This window comes from Nyctereutes procyonoides, unplaced genomic scaffold, assembly GCF_905146905.1.
Source record: "Nyctereutes procyonoides isolate TBG_1078 unplaced genomic scaffold, NYPRO_anot_genome, whole genome shotgun sequence".
Classification (NCBI taxonomy): domain Eukaryota; kingdom Metazoa; phylum Chordata; class Mammalia; order Carnivora; family Canidae; genus Nyctereutes; species Nyctereutes procyonoides.
Window position 1 is genome coordinate 44,753,334 of NW_026575131.1, and position 17,700 is coordinate 44,771,033.

General features: G+C 54.6%; 1 protein-coding gene across 2 annotated transcripts; it reads left to right on the top strand.

The window, feature by feature from the left end:
- The first annotated feature begins 13,420 nt into the window (after nucleotides 1–13,420).
- Nucleotides 13,421–17,700, top strand: LRRC25 (leucine rich repeat containing 25). 2 transcript variants are annotated; one of them, XM_055344242.1, is made up of 3 exons: nucleotides 13,421–13,496; nucleotides 14,117–14,907; nucleotides 17,275–17,700. In XM_055344242.1, exons 2-3 carry the CDS (start codon nucleotides 14,126–14,128, stop codon nucleotides 17,384–17,386), a joined length of 894 nt encoding a protein of 297 aa, XP_055200217.1. In that variant the 5' UTR covers nucleotides 13,421–13,496; nucleotides 14,117–14,125; the 3' UTR covers nucleotides 17,387–17,700. The 2 variants fall into 2 exon arrangements, with proteins under 2 accessions (XP_055200217.1, XP_055200218.1); XM_055344243.1 differs by having other exon boundaries at nucleotides 13,432–13,554.

Below are 17,700 nucleotides of genomic sequence, written 5' to 3' on the forward strand. Positions count from 1 at the left end.
GATGGCGGGCGCGCGGATGGGTCCCGCTGTGGGGACCGTGGGCCGGGCGCGCACGCGCAGTGCCCGCCGCGGTGGGAGGGGCGCGGGGACACACACGCAGGCACGGGTGGGGACGGCCACCTGGGGACACACAGCAGGATACTGTTGATCACGGGTACACACACACTCCCCAGTTAGGACCAGCTGCCCAAATTGTACACCCAGGAACATAGCCACACACAGTTGCAGCTACAGTCTCGGACAGCGGACTCTACACACATAAATCCACATAGCTACTTGAACAACCAGTGAGAGTTCCATAAAGCAAAAAGCGGGGTGTATCACCCCGCAGAACTACCCGACCCAACACACACACACACACACACACACACACACAGCTTGAGAGAGAACTACCCCACATACAGCTCACTCAGGGACACACTGTCATACACACAGACGTATATACACAGTGGCTCGCAGAACAACAAAACACACCGACCACCATCACATAGGACCTATAACCGCAGAGAGACACACGTAAGCTCAGCTGTGCTATAGCTTCCAACAAGCTGTGGAAAGAGCCCATGCAGCTACTTGCAGTCACCCTGGGGCACACCATGGCAGCCTGAACAGGGCTCCACACACAGCCCTGGGGTCTCACAGTGCCATAAATGTGTCAGTGTCATACAGTCACATGGCCTGTAGACACAGCTACACACACACACAACACACATATGCAACACAAAGACAACCACACAGGGAGTTCCTGGAATACCTGGGCCCCTCCCTGGGAGCCACCCTGCACTGCCCCACAGTCACACCCTGTGTCAATAGTAGTCGGTGGGTGATTGTTGACTGGGTCATTCCTGCTGCCACTTCTTGACTTCTGTGCTGCCACCTGTAAATTGGGTGCAGCCCACATTTAATCACCCCTCTGAAGGAGTCAAGACTGCAGGCAGTGGGTAACTCATTTCCCCTCCTGGGGTCCTTCTTTCAGGAAGTGTGAGATGGGGCAGACACTGAGGTAAGTGTTCCCAGGAGGGGTGGAGGCCTGTGCACTGGACCTACTGGCAACCAGTAGGGAGAAGCTGTCCAGTTGTGACTCCAGGTCTGGATGTTTCTGTGAATATTTGCCATAGGTGTTCTTTTTTCCTGTACATGTCTGCAAGCGTGTGTGTGTGTGTGTGTGTCTGTGAACACGCAGTTCCTGTGTGAGTGCATGGATACATCATTATGCGAGGGGTGGTGGTCCAGTGAAAGATTGCTGCCTGAACAACTGGCCCTGGCTCTTCCGAGGTGGTTGTGTCCTTGGCAGTTGTGCGGAGCCCAATAACACCGTCACACGTGTTCACAAATGTGTATGCGTTTGCGTGCATGTGCACATGCCTGTGCCTCCACGCGTGGGTTGATTGCTAGCTCCCTGGGACCTGCATTGTGTACTCTGGTTTCCTGTGTCGTGCGTGTCTGCGTGTGAGTGTCTAGATGGGAGTATCCTCTCCCACAGCCAGCTGACCCCGTGTTATACCTCCTTTCTTAGAGGCTGCGCCCCCCGCAGTGGGGATCCCCACCCCTCAGGCCTCCAGGCAGTCGGGAAGTGGGAGCCGCTAGGGTTCCAGACTGGCGGAGAGGAAGGGAAGGGCAAGGCTGGCCCCAGCCCCGCCTCCATCCCCGAGGGGCCTCAGCCGGGGTTGGAGGGGGACGCCAGCCCTTCCCACTTCCTGTCCAGCCGGTCGTCCCCTCCCCCAGCTTCCTCTCCGGCTGGGGGCCCCCCCAGCCCAGAGCCGGGGTAGAGGAGGGGCCTGTGCCGCGAGCGAGTGGGGGTGCGGCCGGCGAGCTTCTGTAGGGCCTCTTGCTGGCGACTGCCAGCGCCCCGGACGCCACCAGCGGACGGACGTGGGCCTCCAGGGCACCCTCATCGTAATACCCGCTCCCACCACCGCTCTCCAGCGCTCACTTTCAACGAGACACAGAGAAAGTGTGGCTCACCCAAGTCACACAGCGTATTGGTGACAACTGTGACACCCAGGCCCTGCAGATGCTCCTCCTGCTACCCCGGGCACCCCTTATTTATCTCCCAATGCTCCGTGGCTCCCCAGGTTCTGTGTGCCCTGCGCGGGTCCTTCGCTCTCTCTGAGCCGCGGCTCCTTGAGTCGTTGGGACTCTTCAACCTCCCCACAAACATTTTTTGGGCGTCTGCTGGGTGCAGGGACCTGGGGACCCAGCCAGGACGCATTGCTACTGCTTGCGAAGCAGGGATTCTGCTGGGGGAAGCTGACCGTCAAAAGCTGGCGAGTCAGGATAACCTCGGGGAGCACTACATGCTGGGCAGAGGGAGGGCTTCCCGGGGACGGAGAGGACCCAGCGACGGCCGGCGAGTGGGCCCGGCTCCCAGAGCAGGGTGGAGGCGAGGGGAGAGGAGGGAGGCGGAGGCGCGAGCTGCGAAGGGGGAGGCGCGGCCGGCTGGAGCGCCTAGCGCGGTTCTCATGGCAACCGAGACGGATCTCCAAACACAGCCTCGGTGCCGGCGGAAAAGTCCGCGAGGAGCGAGCTCTGGGCCCCCCGCGGCGTCAGGGAAGCTGAGCCGCAGGCACATCCAAACGGGGCGCACACCTTGTAAAAGCCGAACCCGCAGAAGAGCCCCCACCCCGCACCCGTACGAGGGAGGGGCACGGGGAGGGGAGTTTTGTTTTGTTTTGTTTAACAAGGGGAGGGGTGGATCTGAAAGATCTGAAAACAAAATGTTCAGCCTGCAGTCACAGAAGTGCAAGGGCCCTGAGATGGGTGCGCGGTGGAGGTGCTGGAGGCAGAGCGAGGAGGGCCGTGCGGCTGGAGCAGGGGGAAGGGGAGCCGGATCACTCCCGAAGGGACGGGTTGAGATTTGTTCCAAGAGCAACAGAGTCACGGGAACGTGTGTAGCCCTGAGGGGCAGGATCTGCAACAGGATTTTAAGAAGCTCCATGGGGCTCCTGGGGAGATTAGGATGGCATGGGGGATGCAGGAGGTTGTCCCGGTAAGAGGCCCAAGTAGACAGAGGCTCTGGGCCTTAGCAGCCCCGGGGACTGATTAAGGGGCCCGGTGGGGACCGCAAGCCGAGTAGGCTAAAGGGTCTCGGCTGGATCCCAGACCCGGATCTCTTCACCAGCTCCCGATCGCCCCTGTGTGGCTGCGCGGGCACTGCAGCCCTGAGCCGATTCTCGGCCTCGGGATTACCACCGGGTTGGGGGCGGGGCCTGGGGAAGCCTGAAGCGGGCTGTGCTTGTAGGGCCTTTTTCTTTTTCTTTTTTTTTTTGCGGGGGCGGGGGGGAGGCTGTCCTTCCCACTCCCTTCCAGTCTTTCCAGTCTTCATATCCACCCTTCACAGGCCTGCCTCTCGGCCTTTGCCCTGGCTGTTTCTGCTGCCTGGAGGGCAGTTTGGCTCCTGGCCTGGCCTATACTAGTTCCTTCTTCTCCATCTTCTCCCTCCTTCCCCTCTTTTCTCCTCTCCTCCCTTCTTCTTGCCTTCCTTGGCCATCTCCCCTGGATTACGGATTCTGCACTGGCCTTGGCTGGATTTGTCACTGTTACGATAAAATGATGCATCAGATAATTGGCTGGCAGCCTCCGCCTCCCACTGGATCTGTGCTCCCTGCGGACACAGCCCTGGCTGCCGGTGAATATGTTGCAGGAGTCGCTCGGAAGGCTGGTTTGGGTTTACCTCCCTACTGGAGATGGAAGCAGCCCCCCCCCCACCCCGCCCCATTAAAGTGGCAGGCTTTGGGAGGGGCCGGGCTCCGGAGGGCGGCTCCTGCAGCCCCGCCCCAGCCGTGCGTGGGAGGCGGGCCACAGCTGGGAGCCGGGTCTGGGCCAGGAGATGTTTCCTCTCAGAAGCTGTAATTATGGGTAATTTTCTAACTGCAACACAAAAATTAAAACCCAAACAACACCGGGAGGGGAGAAGCCACAGCAGCCGGTGAGCGCTAGAGCTGGGGTGGGAGTTCTCGCAGAGACCTGGCGGGAGGAGCAAGGCCCCCAACCCGGGAGTCCTGGGGATTGGGGGGGGAGGGGCAAGGCTCGCTCAGATGGACTAAGCTCCTTGAAAAGGCAGCAACCCCTTGGAGTTTCAGTTTCCTGTATTCCAAGACCGATCACCTGGAGACAGACGTCCCCAGATGGAGAATGAGCCTGGATGTGAATCGTGTTGTGCAGCCTGCTGCGGCCTACGCTTGTGAGTCTTTGAGCAGGAGGCAGGCGACTGAACCTCCCAAGCTTGCAAAGCTGCGAGGAACTCTAGGCGAGAGAAGGGACCCAGGACTGGGAGGAGGAGCCTCGACCAAGTCTACAGCTCCCCCCACAGCACCTGTGTCCATCCTCCATAAGGCTCAGCCTGAGCCGTACCCTGCCCTGTTTTCAGGACTTTCTGTGGTCTCTTGTGCCCACAAATTAAGTCCCTCCCCCTCCTGCCTACAGTTGAATTCCAAATCATTAGAAATTGGTGTGCTCAGCCCAGGATCAGATCATCCCTGGAAAAGCCACCGAGCAGCCTCGTTGGAGAGGCAGCATATCTTCTCCACATCTTATAGAATGGGGAAACTGAGCCCTGAGAGGTACTGAGGTAGTCCCGTAGGTGATCCAGAGGCAGCACTTCATTCCCTGGCATGCCTGCCCTGTCTAGGTCTGGGATACTCACTCTGGGAGATTGGAGGCATTTTGTGAAAACCTCAGGTCTGCCGGGAGGAGCAGGGAAGAGAGGAGTAGAGGAGAGGAGAGCCTGTAGCAGCTACAGAGAAAGTTCTGCAGATAAAACTGAGGCTCAGCACAGGGAAGCAACTTGCCTGAAGACACAGAGCAGAGAGTGGAGGACCAGGTCCCACTTTGGGGTGCATGGCAACATCTCTCCCTTACCTCTCCTTTCCAGACCTCTGGTCTTTTCCTGTGGCAGAAGAGGTTCCATGGCACCTAAGGTCCCACTCTCTTTCTGGGCAGTAAAAGGGAGGAGTCTTTTCTTCCCCATTTGGGAGTCCCTCAGCTTAAGAACAACACTACGGAATGAATGCTAAGGGGAACTTGGGTGCTTTCTGTGCATGATCCTGCTGCAAGTATCCAGCTCATCCCCACCCCAGAGCCTTTACATGCTGTTCTCCCTGCCTGGGACACCTTTCCCTCAGCCCTTCCCCATGGGTTGCTTCTCTTAATCTTTCAGGCCTGAGCTCCAGCAATGTCTTTTCAGAGAGGCCCTCCAACCTGGGTTGTGCTGGATTTTTCCTGAAAATTTTGTTTTTGCACATTGATTTCTTTCTTTTTTTAAAAAAAAGTTATTTATTTATTCATGAGAGACACAGACAGAGGCAGAGACGCAGGCAGAAGGAGAAGCAGGCTCCATGCAGGGAGCTTGAGTCAGGACTCCATCCTTGGTCTCCAGGATCATGCCCTGGGCTGAAGGCTGTGCTAAACTGCTGAGCCACCTGGGCTGCCCTGCACATTGATTTCCCATGTCCCCAGTAATCCATGAGGTCCAGGAGGGCAGGGAATTTGTTTTTTGGTTTTGTTTATTTTTTTCTAAAGATTTTTATGTATTTGAGAGAGAGGGAGAGAGCACAAGCAGGGGAGTGGCAGAGGGAAAGGAAGAAGCAGGCTCCCCACTCAACAGGGACCCTGAAGTGGGGCTCAATCCCAGGACCCTGGGATCATGACCTGAGCAGGAGGCAGATACTTAACCGACGACGGAGTACCCAGGCATCCCAGGGCCAGGAATTTGAATATTTTGTTCAGTGCAAAGAACAATGCTTGGCACACAGCAGGAGCTCGATAAATACCTGTTGCAAACCAAATGAATTAAAAATTACCACTGTTCCCTTTGTGCTGGGATCCGAGGCCTCCAGTGTCCCTAGGGGTCTCAGCCTGATTGTGACACAAACTCATTACCATCCTCCCTAGCCAGGGCCGAGTCTGGTGGTGTGAAGGGCCGGGGAACCCCCAGGACCTGCAATCCCGAGTATGGCCACACGAGGACAGCAGAGACTCGCAGCACCAACTCCTGCGGGGTCCCTGCAGGCCTCACCCTGTTGCCCCTTTGGAACAGCTCTTGAGACCTCCAGATTCAAGCTTGGAATGTTGTCAGCTTCTCTTGACCTTGCCCATGCTCCCCAAGTCGGCTTCCAGATATATATTTACATTTTTATGCGTTGCATTATTTCATAGTAAAAAAGGAGAAAAAAAAAAAAATCACCCAGTTCCCCTACCACCCCCAAAACTTCCCATTTTGAACTCTGACCTGCACATCCTTTTTTTCCTCCCCTTTCTTTTCTGCATTTTTTTCCTCTTTGACTAACCTTTTTAAAATTGTGAACCACCCCGTCTTGCTCTTCAAATCTCCCACATTCTGTTTAACTTTTTCTCTCTTGAGCTATTATTTCCTAACCGCTTTTAAATTTGGTAATTTAGGGATGCCTGGGTGGCTCAGTGGTTCAGCATCTGCCTTTGGCTCTGGTCATGATGCCTGGGTTCCTGGGATTGAGTCCTACATTGGATTCCCCACAGGGAGCCTGCTTCTCCCTCTGCCTTTGTCTCCACCTCTCTCTCTGTGTGTGTTTCTCATGAGTAAATAAATAAAATCTTTAAAAATAATAAAATAAATAAATAAATAAATAAATAAATAAATAAATAAATTTGGTAACTTACTGTTCGTGGTGCCCTCCCCCTGGAACATCAGCTCCTTAAGAGCAGGAGTGTTGCTGCATTCAGGAGGCACTCAGTAAATATTTGAGGAATGAATGAATTGTTAGCAAAAACAAACAAAACCTAACAAAACAAAATACCCTCCTTAGTCCACAGCCCCAGGCAATCACTATCATGAACACAAGTCCAAATCCATGTATCCAGGAGCCACATGAGATTCATTGTGTTCCCTGGAATGGCTCTGCAGACCCTTCCAGATCGATGCAAATGCATCTGGTGTTTGCGCATAGAGTAGCCTAATGGTCAACCACACAGATTCTGGGCCGACCCTCAGTTGCTGTTGAGCCTTGGGCAAGCTACTCAACCACACCATGCCTCAGTTTCCCTGCCTGTAAAATGAGGAGGGGTCTTATCAGTTCCTATGAACTGGTAATGACAGTTCCTATCTCAGGGGGCTATGGTGAAGATTACATTCTGTCTCTAAGTTTATTTTTATTTTTTTTAAGATTTTATTCATGAGTAATCAGAGACACCGGCAGAGGGAGAAGCAAGCTCCATGCAGGGAGCCTGATGTGGGACTCGATCCTGGGTGTCTCCAGGATCACACCCTGGGCTAAAGGCAGCACTAAACCGCTGAGCCACCGGGGCTGCCCCAAGTTTATTTTTTAAATTTATTTTCTTTTATCATTAAGATTGTATTTATTCATGAGACACAGACAGGCGAGACATAGGCAGAGGGAGAAGTAGAATCCCTCTAGAGAGCCCGAGTTGGAACTCCATCCTAGGACTCCAGGATCACAACCAGAGCCAAAGGCAGATGCTCAACCACTGAGCCACCCAGGTGCCCCTCTTTAAATTTATTTTAAATATTCTCTACACCCAATGTGGGGACCCAACTCACGACCCTGAGATCAAGAATTGCATGCTCTGGCTGCCTGGGTAGCTTAGTCCATTTAGCCATGGGCTCTTGATTTTAGCTTAGGTCTCTATCTCAGGGTCCTGGGGATAGAGCCCGAGCGCGCGCGCGCGCGCTCTCTCTCTCTCTCAAATGAATGGGTAAATTAAAATAATTAATTAATTAATTAATTAATTGCATGCTCCACCCACTGAGCCAGCCCGGTGTCCCAGTCAGTCACTCCACCTATCTTCATTGGGGTCCCTGAGAAGCAGGCCTGAAGAACAGAATCTGAGAGCCTGTTTGCAGTGGGGGGGACGGGGGAATCACCCCTGGAAGCCCCGGTCGGGGTGAGCAGAGACGAGGAGCCCTGCAGGGGGCGCCAGGCAGCAGGCTCCGAGGGCCAGGTCTCCTAGGGGGCCCGGGGCGCCCAGAGCACCTCGGAGAGGTCCTACCTGAGGTGGGAGGCAGCTGAGGCGTCCACAGGCAGCTCGCCTTCCGTCTGTGGTCGCGGGCTGCTCCCAGGGGAGCCCTGTGGGCGGGCAGCGCGGCGTCCCGCGGCCCCAGCAGCCCTCGGCTAAGCAGCCGGCAGGTGGACGTGCTCAGCGAGACCGCAGCGCTCCGTGCCACGTTTGCTTTGCGCCACCCCCACCCGACGACACCCCGCGGACAACAGCGTTCAGCGGCATCTAAAATTTTACTCTAACCGACGGGACCAAGTGACTTCAAACAGGGTCTTTCCGCACCATTAAAACTCCAGCCTTAACCTTCTGAAGTCAATGCTTGTGCCTGGATGGATCCGCGCGTTTACCCCTCTCCCCACCTCCTGCGTCTTAGCACCACCCCCTCCCACCGCCCCACCTCCCCACCACCACCACCACCACCACCACCACCCACCCCCGTCCCAGGCACACACTCACCTTCACATCTGACTCTCAGCCCTTCTTCACAGCGGCCCCACAGAGTGGTTTTCGTTGTCTCTGTTTTAGGGAGGAGGAAGCGAGTCCTAAAGAGATTAAGGTGGCGGTCCTGGGTCACGGGGAGGTGAAGGTGAGGCCTAGACCTCAGTGATCGCTGGCTGGATGCTCGCCTGGCTGGGGTGGCCGTGTCTGCCTACTGTCTGGGTACCCAGCCCGGCCTTGGCTTGTCACACCTGCCTCTGGTCCTGACCTGCTGGCTCCAGAGCCCCCTTGGACACCTTGAGATCCCCAGGCCTTTAGATCTGGGCCTTCTGGGCTGGGTTGGGCTGCCTGGCACCTTGCCCTACCTCCTCTCCCAGGTGAGACAGGACCCTAAGGGCAGCCAGATTCCAGGCTGGGACAGAAGTCTGGCATTCAAAGGCTGCACTTTGAAGCATGGGGAATGCAAATGGCAGGCAGGACAGGGCCTGGGGCCTGAGCCCCAAACCTCTGGCCGCATGGAGAATCAGGGCTCCAGAGAAGGGCAGATTAGGGATAAGTATGAGAGCCCAGGAATAGGAGGAGAGGTAGATGGTGGGGGAGGGCAAACCCTTGATCCCACTTCAGATTCCCAATCTTGGGAATACTGGGGGCAGGGGCAGGACTGAGGCCTCACCCAGTACAGGTAGGTACATGGGGGTCAGAGGGAGTTGGGCATATATGGCTATATTGAGGAGGCCATAGGTTGGTGGCCCTGGATCTGGGTTATCCCAGGGAACTCTGTATTTCTATCTTTGTCTTTGTGGGAGGGCCCCATGTTTTCGTGGCTATTTGGGGGGGGGGGTCTCTGAAGATCTCTGAAGGCCTCTGGGTAACCTGGGGGCTTGGGGAATCTGAGTTGTTCTAGACATCTCTGGGGATTTCTGAAGGTCTCTAGGTGGCCCTAAGGACCTCTGGAAGTCTCTGTGTTGAGGGACTGGCCCTGCCTGGGACTCAGGCTTGTTTCAGGTCCAGGCTCAAGAGCATGTCAGGCAGGATGGAGGGGGAGTATGGAGGTGTGCCCTCTGGAAGCTTCTGGTCCCCCTCAGGCAGTGAAGCCCGGGGTTACCCTGCTTCCCATAGCCTGGACACGACCTGTTCGGGTGGCAGCTAGAATGGCCCAGACCCCAGGTCTCCCAGGCCCCGTGCTTCAGACCCCAATACCTTACCACATGCCAGGCATTTCCAAACCCCCAAACCCCAGGACCTAGGCCTCCCAAACTCCTGACCCCTCTAAATTTTCCAGATTCTGGGTCCCTCAGGTCCCCCAGACCACCTCCAGAACCCACTATCCCAGACCCCAAGCCTACCTCCCTCCACCCCAAACACACACACACACACACACACACACACACACACACACACACACACACAGACCGGGTGTCTGGCACTTCCTCATTTCCTCCTATTCTAAGAGGGCTGGATGCCACTAACTCCTCCCAGGGTGTGGGACATGGGGGATATCCACTCACACACCAGCCTGAGGGTGGCTGCTGCCCCTCTGTTCCTTTTTTTTTTTTTAAGATTTTATTTATTTGAGAGAGATAGGGAAAGAGAGCAGGGGCAGGGAGGGAAGGAGAAGCAGGCTCCCCGCTGAGCAGGAAGCCTAGTGTGGGACTCCATCCCAGGACACTGGATTCATGACCTGAGCCCCAGGCAGATGCTTAACCCACTGAGCCAGCCAGGCACCCCTGCTCCGTCCCTCTTATCCCGAAAGCCAGGGTGTCTTTATGTGGGCTTGTTGGCTGATTTCGGTGTTTTATTTTATTTTTTAAAGATTTTACTTATTTATTTGAGACAGAGAGGGAGAGTGCAAGCAGGGGGAGGGGGAGATGGAGAAGCAGGCTCCCACTAGGCAAGGGAACCCAATGCAGGGCTCAACCCCAGGACCAGCTTGGCTTCCCTCCACCTCGCACATATGCACAAATTTGAACTCTCTCTTCCAAATAAGTAAATAAAATCTTGAAAAAAGAAAAAAAAAGAGTTGCCACCTAGCCTGCTTGCTTCTTGTTTTATTTTTCTCTGCATTACTTTTTCCATCTGCTCCATATTTTCTCGGTCGATCCTACACGTTGCCAACCTCTCCAACTGCTACGAGAACCCCACAAGCACAGGGATTTGGTCTGTTTTGTTCAGGGCTGTAGGCACAGCTCCCTGACCAGTCTCTGGCACACAGTAGCCACTTAATAAAGGTTTATGGAAAAAGATGAATGAGTTTTTCCTTATCAGTTCATAGAGATCTATCATTTTGTTTTTATGACTCTGAGGCATCCCCCAGGAAGGAGGAGCTGTTATTCATCTAACCAATCCCTCAGGTTGCTTCCCTTCCCCATCACCCCCATCTCCCAACATGCAATGAATCATCTCTTAGCTCTGCCATCTTTTTGCCTTCCCTCCTGTTTTAAATTGTTCAAAATACACTTCGCACAAAATCTACCATTTTAGCCATTTTTGAGTGTACAATTCAGTGAAATTTTAGTACATTTACAGTGTTTTGCAAGCACCACCTACATCTAGTTCCAGAACATTTCCATTGCCCCAAATGGAAACCCCATCCCCCTGAATAGGCCCTCCCCCCAGCTCCTGGCAACCACCAGTCGGCTTTCTATCTCTAAGGATTCACCTGTTCTGGACGTTTTATATCAATAGAATCACAGGCTATGTGGCCTTTTGTGACTGGCTGCTTTTACTCTTCATGATGTTTTCAAAGTTCATCCACGATGTAGCTGGTATCAGGGCTTCGTTCCTTTCTATGGCTGAGTAACATTCTGCTGTATGGATGAGCCACGTTTTGTTTACCCACTCATCAGTTAGCTCATGCTGCTGCTGCCCTTGTCATTTTGTAAACATGAATTATTCAGGAGCATCCCAGAAGTGGGAGGCTGGGTCAGCAGGGACAAGTGTTTGTAACCCCGGTGGCCTGTGTCAGCATACCTTCCTCTGGGACAGCGCCACAGATGCTCCCGCAGCCCTGCCGAACATTAGCATCCTTTTGAAGTTTTGCCAATCTGATAGCGGAAAATAAATGGCACTGGTACCACAGAGTTGTGATTTGCAATTTTTCTGTACCATTGGAGCTCCTGGGTGGCTCAGTCAGTTAGGCATCTGCATTCAGCTCAGGTCATGGTCCGGGGGTCCTGGGATCAAGCCCTGCATTGGGCTCCCTGCTCAGCGCAGAGCCTGCTTCTCCCTCTCCCTCTGCCTGCCACCCCCTCCTCACTGTGCTCTCTCTCTTGTCAAATCAATAAAATCTTTTTAAAAAGAGAGAGAGGATGAGTACTTTTGAGTGTGTTGAAGCAACAATTTTCAACTTTCTGTAGTCTCAGTTCAAAACCTTTGGTCATTCCTCTGAGTTTGAAGGTGGAAAGGGGCACAGTTTGAGGAGACCAGAAAGCACCAGGGAGTGAACTGTAGCTTCCCACAGTCAAGGAGAAAGCTCTTAGCATTTATCCCGTTTTACCGATGTGGAAACTGAGGCACAGAGTGGTTAAAGTTGCACAGTGGGCCAGGGTCTGGAATGGATTCGAACCTGGTCTTCCTGACACCAGGACACCCCAGTGAGGCTGAGACCCTCTCCTAGCCCACCCTTCTTAATCTACTCTTGTTATTATCTTCTGGGTCTGACTCAGGCACCCCTCCTCCTCCTCTGGAACTCTGGCCTCTTCCTCAGGTCCCCCACTTCCAAGACTGGTTCACTCTGGGGGATTATTTTCTTTTTAAATATTTTATTTATTTATTTTTATTTATTTATGATAGTCACAGAGAGAGAGAGAGAGAGAGAGAGAGAGAGGCAGAGACACAGGCAGAGGGAGAAGCAGGCTCCATGCACCGGGAGCCCGACGTGGGATTCGATCCCGGGTCTCCAGGATCGCGCCCTGGGCCAAAGGCAGGCGCCAAACCGCTGCGCCACCCAGGGATCCCGATTTTATTTATTTATTAATGAGAGAGAGAGAGAGAGAGAGAGGCAGAGGGAGAAGCAGGCTCCATGCAGGGAGTCCAACGTGGGACTCCATCCGGGTCTCCAGGATCAGGCCCTGGGCTGAAGGCAGCGCTAAACCACTGAGGCACCCGGGCTGCCTGGGGGAATATTTTGACATGACACCCCTCCACTGCTCACACGTCGTCCTTGGTTCCCCGTGGTCCCTGGGAATAATGCCCCACTCCTTAGTCTGGCTTCTGAGCCTGCACTGCCCACCCCCTGCCCACACCACCAGTTCCTCCTCTTGGTCTGCCCACTCCAGCCACTCCACTCCTAAACACACTGACCCATCCAGCCATGGCTGCAGGGCCTCTGCTCCTGTTGTGACCTCTGCCTGGAATCTGCCATGCATTTGTTTCTGCCAGCTCCTGTGACTCATCCTCCAAGCCCCAGACTCAACGTTTCCCCAGGGAACCCTCCTCACAGCCCTATGGAGCAGGAGCTCTGAGTCTGTGGGGGAGGCTAGCAGCTTGGAGAGTCAAAGGCTTGGTTTTGGGAATCCTTGGCAAAACCCTACTCTCGTGTTGAAGCCCCAATCCTAATGCTTCCTCCTCCAAGAAGCCTTCCTGGACTCTGTCGCTCCCTCTGACCTGACCTGACTCCACTGGACTGTGTGTGTCTGTGTCCCGCTGTGACCTCTCTGAAGACTGGGTGCTCCACCAGAACCCGGCCACACTCAGGCCTTCTGGAAGTCCAGCACCGGCGCTGGTTGAATGAACGAACATACGAATGCGTGGGTTGGGCGTCAATTTGAGCTGACAACCAGGAAGCGAGTTGATGAGGTAGCAGTCTGTCGGGGTGTTAATGGGGGACATGCAGTCTCTGGGTTCCAGCAACAGAGAAGCAGGTCGCCCCTCCCCCTCCCGTGAGAATCCCGGCCGGAGGCCTTGAAGGGGGGCGGGTCTCTGTGTCTTCATTCTTCCCCCTCAGCATTGCACCCGGACACCAGTTCCTCTTCCCCTGAGTCGCTGGGTGCAGATCCTGAGCCGAGGAGCGCCCCGGGCCACGCGGATCCGAGGCGGGTGCTGACCACCTCGGCCCCCGCGTCCAGGTGAGCTCCGCGAGCTCCCGCGCCGCCCAGGCAACAGCGTGGCGGTGGGACCCGAAAGGTAGGACCGGGGCACTAGAGCCGGGATCCGGGCAGAGACCTCAAGCCAGATCGGACGGGGTTCCTTTCAGCAGCCGCGTCCGACCCCAGCCCAAGACTCGCAGCACCCCGCAGTCCTGGGAGAAAGAATTAGCAGGCCGGTGACCCCGCCGTTTCCGGGGGCAACCGCTTATTTTGCATATGGTCTCCTTTTGGCCAATGAGGGCGCCCGAAATATTCGGGCGTGGGGGTGGGGCGGGGGACACGCTTGAGGGGAATGGGCGAATTGACCCGAAGGGGCTCCTCTGGGAGAAGGGGAGGGGATGACTGGGCCGGGTCTTCTGGCCTCCCAGAACCTGCGGGCACTGGGATTCTGTACCCATTCCCCAGAGGGGGCGACTGAGGCAGAGGCCAGAGCCAGCCAGGGAGGCTGCAAGCGAGGGCCTGCGTTGTACCATTTCAGAAGCAGCCTGAGCCACTCTGAGACAACAACGACGACAATGACAATAATACAACAGGAGCGGTGAGGGCGAGGTGACCACAAGCTAAGGTCTGGGCCTAGATTCTGGTGTCTCTCTGTCTAGGTTGCTTGAATGGAGGGCTCCCTGGTGTGGATGCTGCTGTTGCCACTGCTGCTGCAGAATCCAGGCAGCCAAGCCCTTTCCTGCAACGTGTCCTCCGGGGACGTGAACTGGACCATGGAGTTCACGGCCACATGCCTGAATTTCAGTGGCCAAGGCCTCAGACTGCCCCAGAACCACTCTCTGCAGGCCAGGAACCTGGTTTACCTTGACCTGTCTGGCAACAATCTTCAAGAGCTACCATTGCTCTTCTTTAAACTCCTGGAAAAGCTGCAGGTCCTAGATGTGACAAACAACTCACTGGACCGCGTGGACCCGGACCTGGCTATGCTCTGTCAACTTGACCTGAAGGCTGACTGCAGCTGTGTCCTAAAATCCTGGCACCAGGTCCGACAGAACAACTGCTCTGGCCAAGAGCCTCCGAAGTGCCAGGACACAGCCACCGGTGCCTGGCACAATGTGTCTGCCTTCCTGGAGGTTAGCTGCTCCTCTGGCCTGTCCTTGACCATCGTGGCACTGGTGGCCGGTGGAACCCTGCTCCTCGTGCTCACCATTGCTGGCCTAGTTCTGGCCTGGAGACTTCGGGGACGCTGGATGGCCAGTCCCCAGGACCTGGACAAAACATGGGCTGCTCAGGATGGTTCTAGGTCTGTTGCTGGCAAGCAGCCAAGGTACAGTAGCCGGGGACTCAGCCCTAAGCCCCCGGTGGCTGCCCAGCCCAGACTCTCCACACCCGACTATGAGAATGTGTTTGTGGGCCAGCCAGATGCCGGGCACCAGTGGGCCGAACATGGGTGAGTGATTCACACCTGCCTCCAAGACTCTGGAACCAGATGGCCGGGGTTCAAACCCCTGGGCTACCTGTTGTAGTCTGTGTGATCTTGGGCAAGTAGTTTTACCTCAGGGCCTCCGTTTTCTCACCTGTAAAATGGGAATAATAACAGCCCCACCTCACAGAGTTGGGATAAGAATTAAGCAAGTTCCTGTACATGAGACAAGTGTTTTCCTTCCTGACCCGCAAACTGAGTTTCTGGTTGCCCAGTATGGGGAGAGAGGAGGCAAGTGTTCCAGGCAGAGTAGGGGCTTTGCAACAATAGTCAGTGGTCTAGGCTCAGATCCTGTGTGACCCAGGGCTATTTCTGAGCCTCTGTTTCAGTCTTTATACAGTGGGGATGGCTCCCCTCCCACAGGTCCCTCTGCTTTTTTAAAAGATTTTATTTATTTATTCATGAGAGACACAGAGAGAGAGGCAGAGACACAGGCAGAGGGAGAAGCAGGCTCCCTGTGGCGAGCCCGATGTGGGGACTCAATCCCAGGACCCCAGGATCATGACCTGAGCCAAAGGCAGGCGCTCAACCACTGAGCCACCCAGGCGCCCCTCCACATGTCCCTTTGACACATGAGATGCTAAGAAAGCTGTGTCCCCGCCCCCCCCAAAGCCCTGACACCTCTAGGTTTGGCTGGACTTAGATGGATGGCTTCAACTTTTCCAGGTTGGATAAGGGAATGAAAGGAATTGCAGGGGACAGCACAGGCCGGGGCAAAGGCCTGGAGGTGGAGGAGAATGGAGAATCTTCTGTGAATCAGTTTTGAGAAGGCAAAACATTAGAGCTGAGGGAATCTGAGCAGGAATGGAACAGGATCATGGATGGGTGTGGACAGGGAAATCCACAAAGTGGGGAGGCTGGGGGGAAGCTGTTGGTGAGAAATAGGAGAATATGCAAAACAGATGCAAATACAGCTCAAAAGCAGAAGTGGTCTGCAGGAGGGAGTTGAAGGCACTAATTAGACCCACTAAGGCAGCTTGCGCTGTGATGCTCCCCTCTGCCTTGCTGTCACCAAAGCCTCAGGACCAGTCTCCTCCAAAAACATTGTTTAGAATTGGATCTGCCATTCCCACTATACATTTTCCTTGTACAAACGGAGGCCCTGGGAGGCAGAGGGGGGACTTGCCCAAGGTCACACACTGAGTCCGAAGCAGAGGTAGGAAACAGATCCTGACTCCCAGTCCTGTCTATCCCTATACGAGCATTTATGTGTTTGGAGTGATTCATTCTAAAGCATGAATGAATGATAGACTCCACTTGCCCAAAGTAGCCTTTGTCACCAGAGGAGTCCAGGGTAGTGTTAGGATGTTCCAGAGGCAGGAGAGCTTTTCCCCGGGACGTGGGGAGGTGGGGGTGGGGGGTGGAGTTCTTGTCCACCATACATAGCTAGACTTTGCTAAGAGCTACCTCCTCCCAGACCAATTCTATGGATGCGGAAACTGAGACTCAGAAATTTATTTCTATATTGAGGCCGCAAAGTCAGTTGCTTCGGAGAACCTAGTAAAAACATTTCCCAGCTGAAGGGACACTGGTTTGGCTCTAGCCACTTGCGTTCATGTGGCTGGTGTGACTAGAGCTTCTGATTTTTCAAGACGAAACCGAAGTCTATCTTTAAAAAAACGGTGGATGGTGGGGAGGCACCTGATGGTTAAGCGTCTGCCTTGGGCTCAAGTCATGAACTCCAGGTCCTGGGGTCCAGCTCCCAGCTCAGCAAGGAGTCTACTTCTACCTCTCTGTCTGCCTCCCCCCTGCTCATGCGCTCTCGCTCTCTCAAATGAATAAATAAAATCTTAAGAAAAGAAAAGAGGAATGCCTGGGTGCCTCAGTGGTTGGGCATCTGCCTTTGGCTCAGGGCGTGATCCCAGGGTCCAGGATCGGGTCCCATATCGGGTTCCTTGCGGGAGGCCTCTGCTTATGTCTTTGCCTCTCTCTCTCTCTCTCTCTCTCTCTCTCTCTCTCTCTCATAAATAAATAAATAAAATCTTAAAATAAAATAATTTTTTTAAAAAAGAAAAGAAACCAAAGTGTAGATTTTAAAGTAAAAAAATGAGCAACTGCCTCAACTTTAAGGAAGTAAATAATTCGATCATGGGCTTGAGGTCCTTGGACCACAGTGTTATAATGCTAAATCCATGGAATCTTCCCTGAATCTCTGGCCCCCACCTCCTTTCCTCAGAGAAGGTTGGGAGGCTGGGAGAACACTGCCCCGTGCCTCAGTTTCCTCATATGTAAATGTAGGAAGGGACTCAGTCGCCCAGAACTTTCTTTACCTCTCAAAGCTGACATGCCTACCCTCTGAGTCCTTCCTCCCCTCACATCTCTCTTTTTCCACAGGGCTCACTCATCAGAGGACAGCGACTTCTACATGAACTACGAGGGCCCCGACCATTCCTCCCAGCCTGTCTACTGCAACCTGCAGTCCGTGTACCGGGGCCCGCTGGACTAAGAGGAGTATGTGTTCCCCAGGTGCTGAGCCTTTGATGCCCCGAACTCCAGCATGATGCCTTCTAGGTGACTTGCGGCCTTCTGGCTCTTCCCTGGCCTCAGTCTTCCCAAACCTGAGGAATGAGGACAGGGAAAGACCATCCCTGAGGCCCCAGAGAGGTTCTGCAGTTCCCTCTCCAGCCCCCACTCTGCTTCTCAGTTCCCTCAGCTGCTGGAAGGGGAAGAGGAGAGGCCCCAGCATGGGGGTAACAAGGTCAATTTGTGAACTCCATCGTCACCTTCCTGTCAGTGTCTAGGCCGTGCTCAATAAACGCT

Bases quoted from the DNA above. Each gene is read 5' to 3' on its own strand.
- LRRC25 (XM_055344242.1), top strand. From the start codon at position 14,126: ATGGAGGGCTCCCTGGTGTGGATGCTGCTGTTGCCACTGCTGCTGCAG. The intron at 14,908-17,274 runs GTGAGTGATTCA...CTTTTTCCACAG, and splicing joins CACCAGTGGGCCGAACATGG to GGCTCACTCATCAGAGGACA.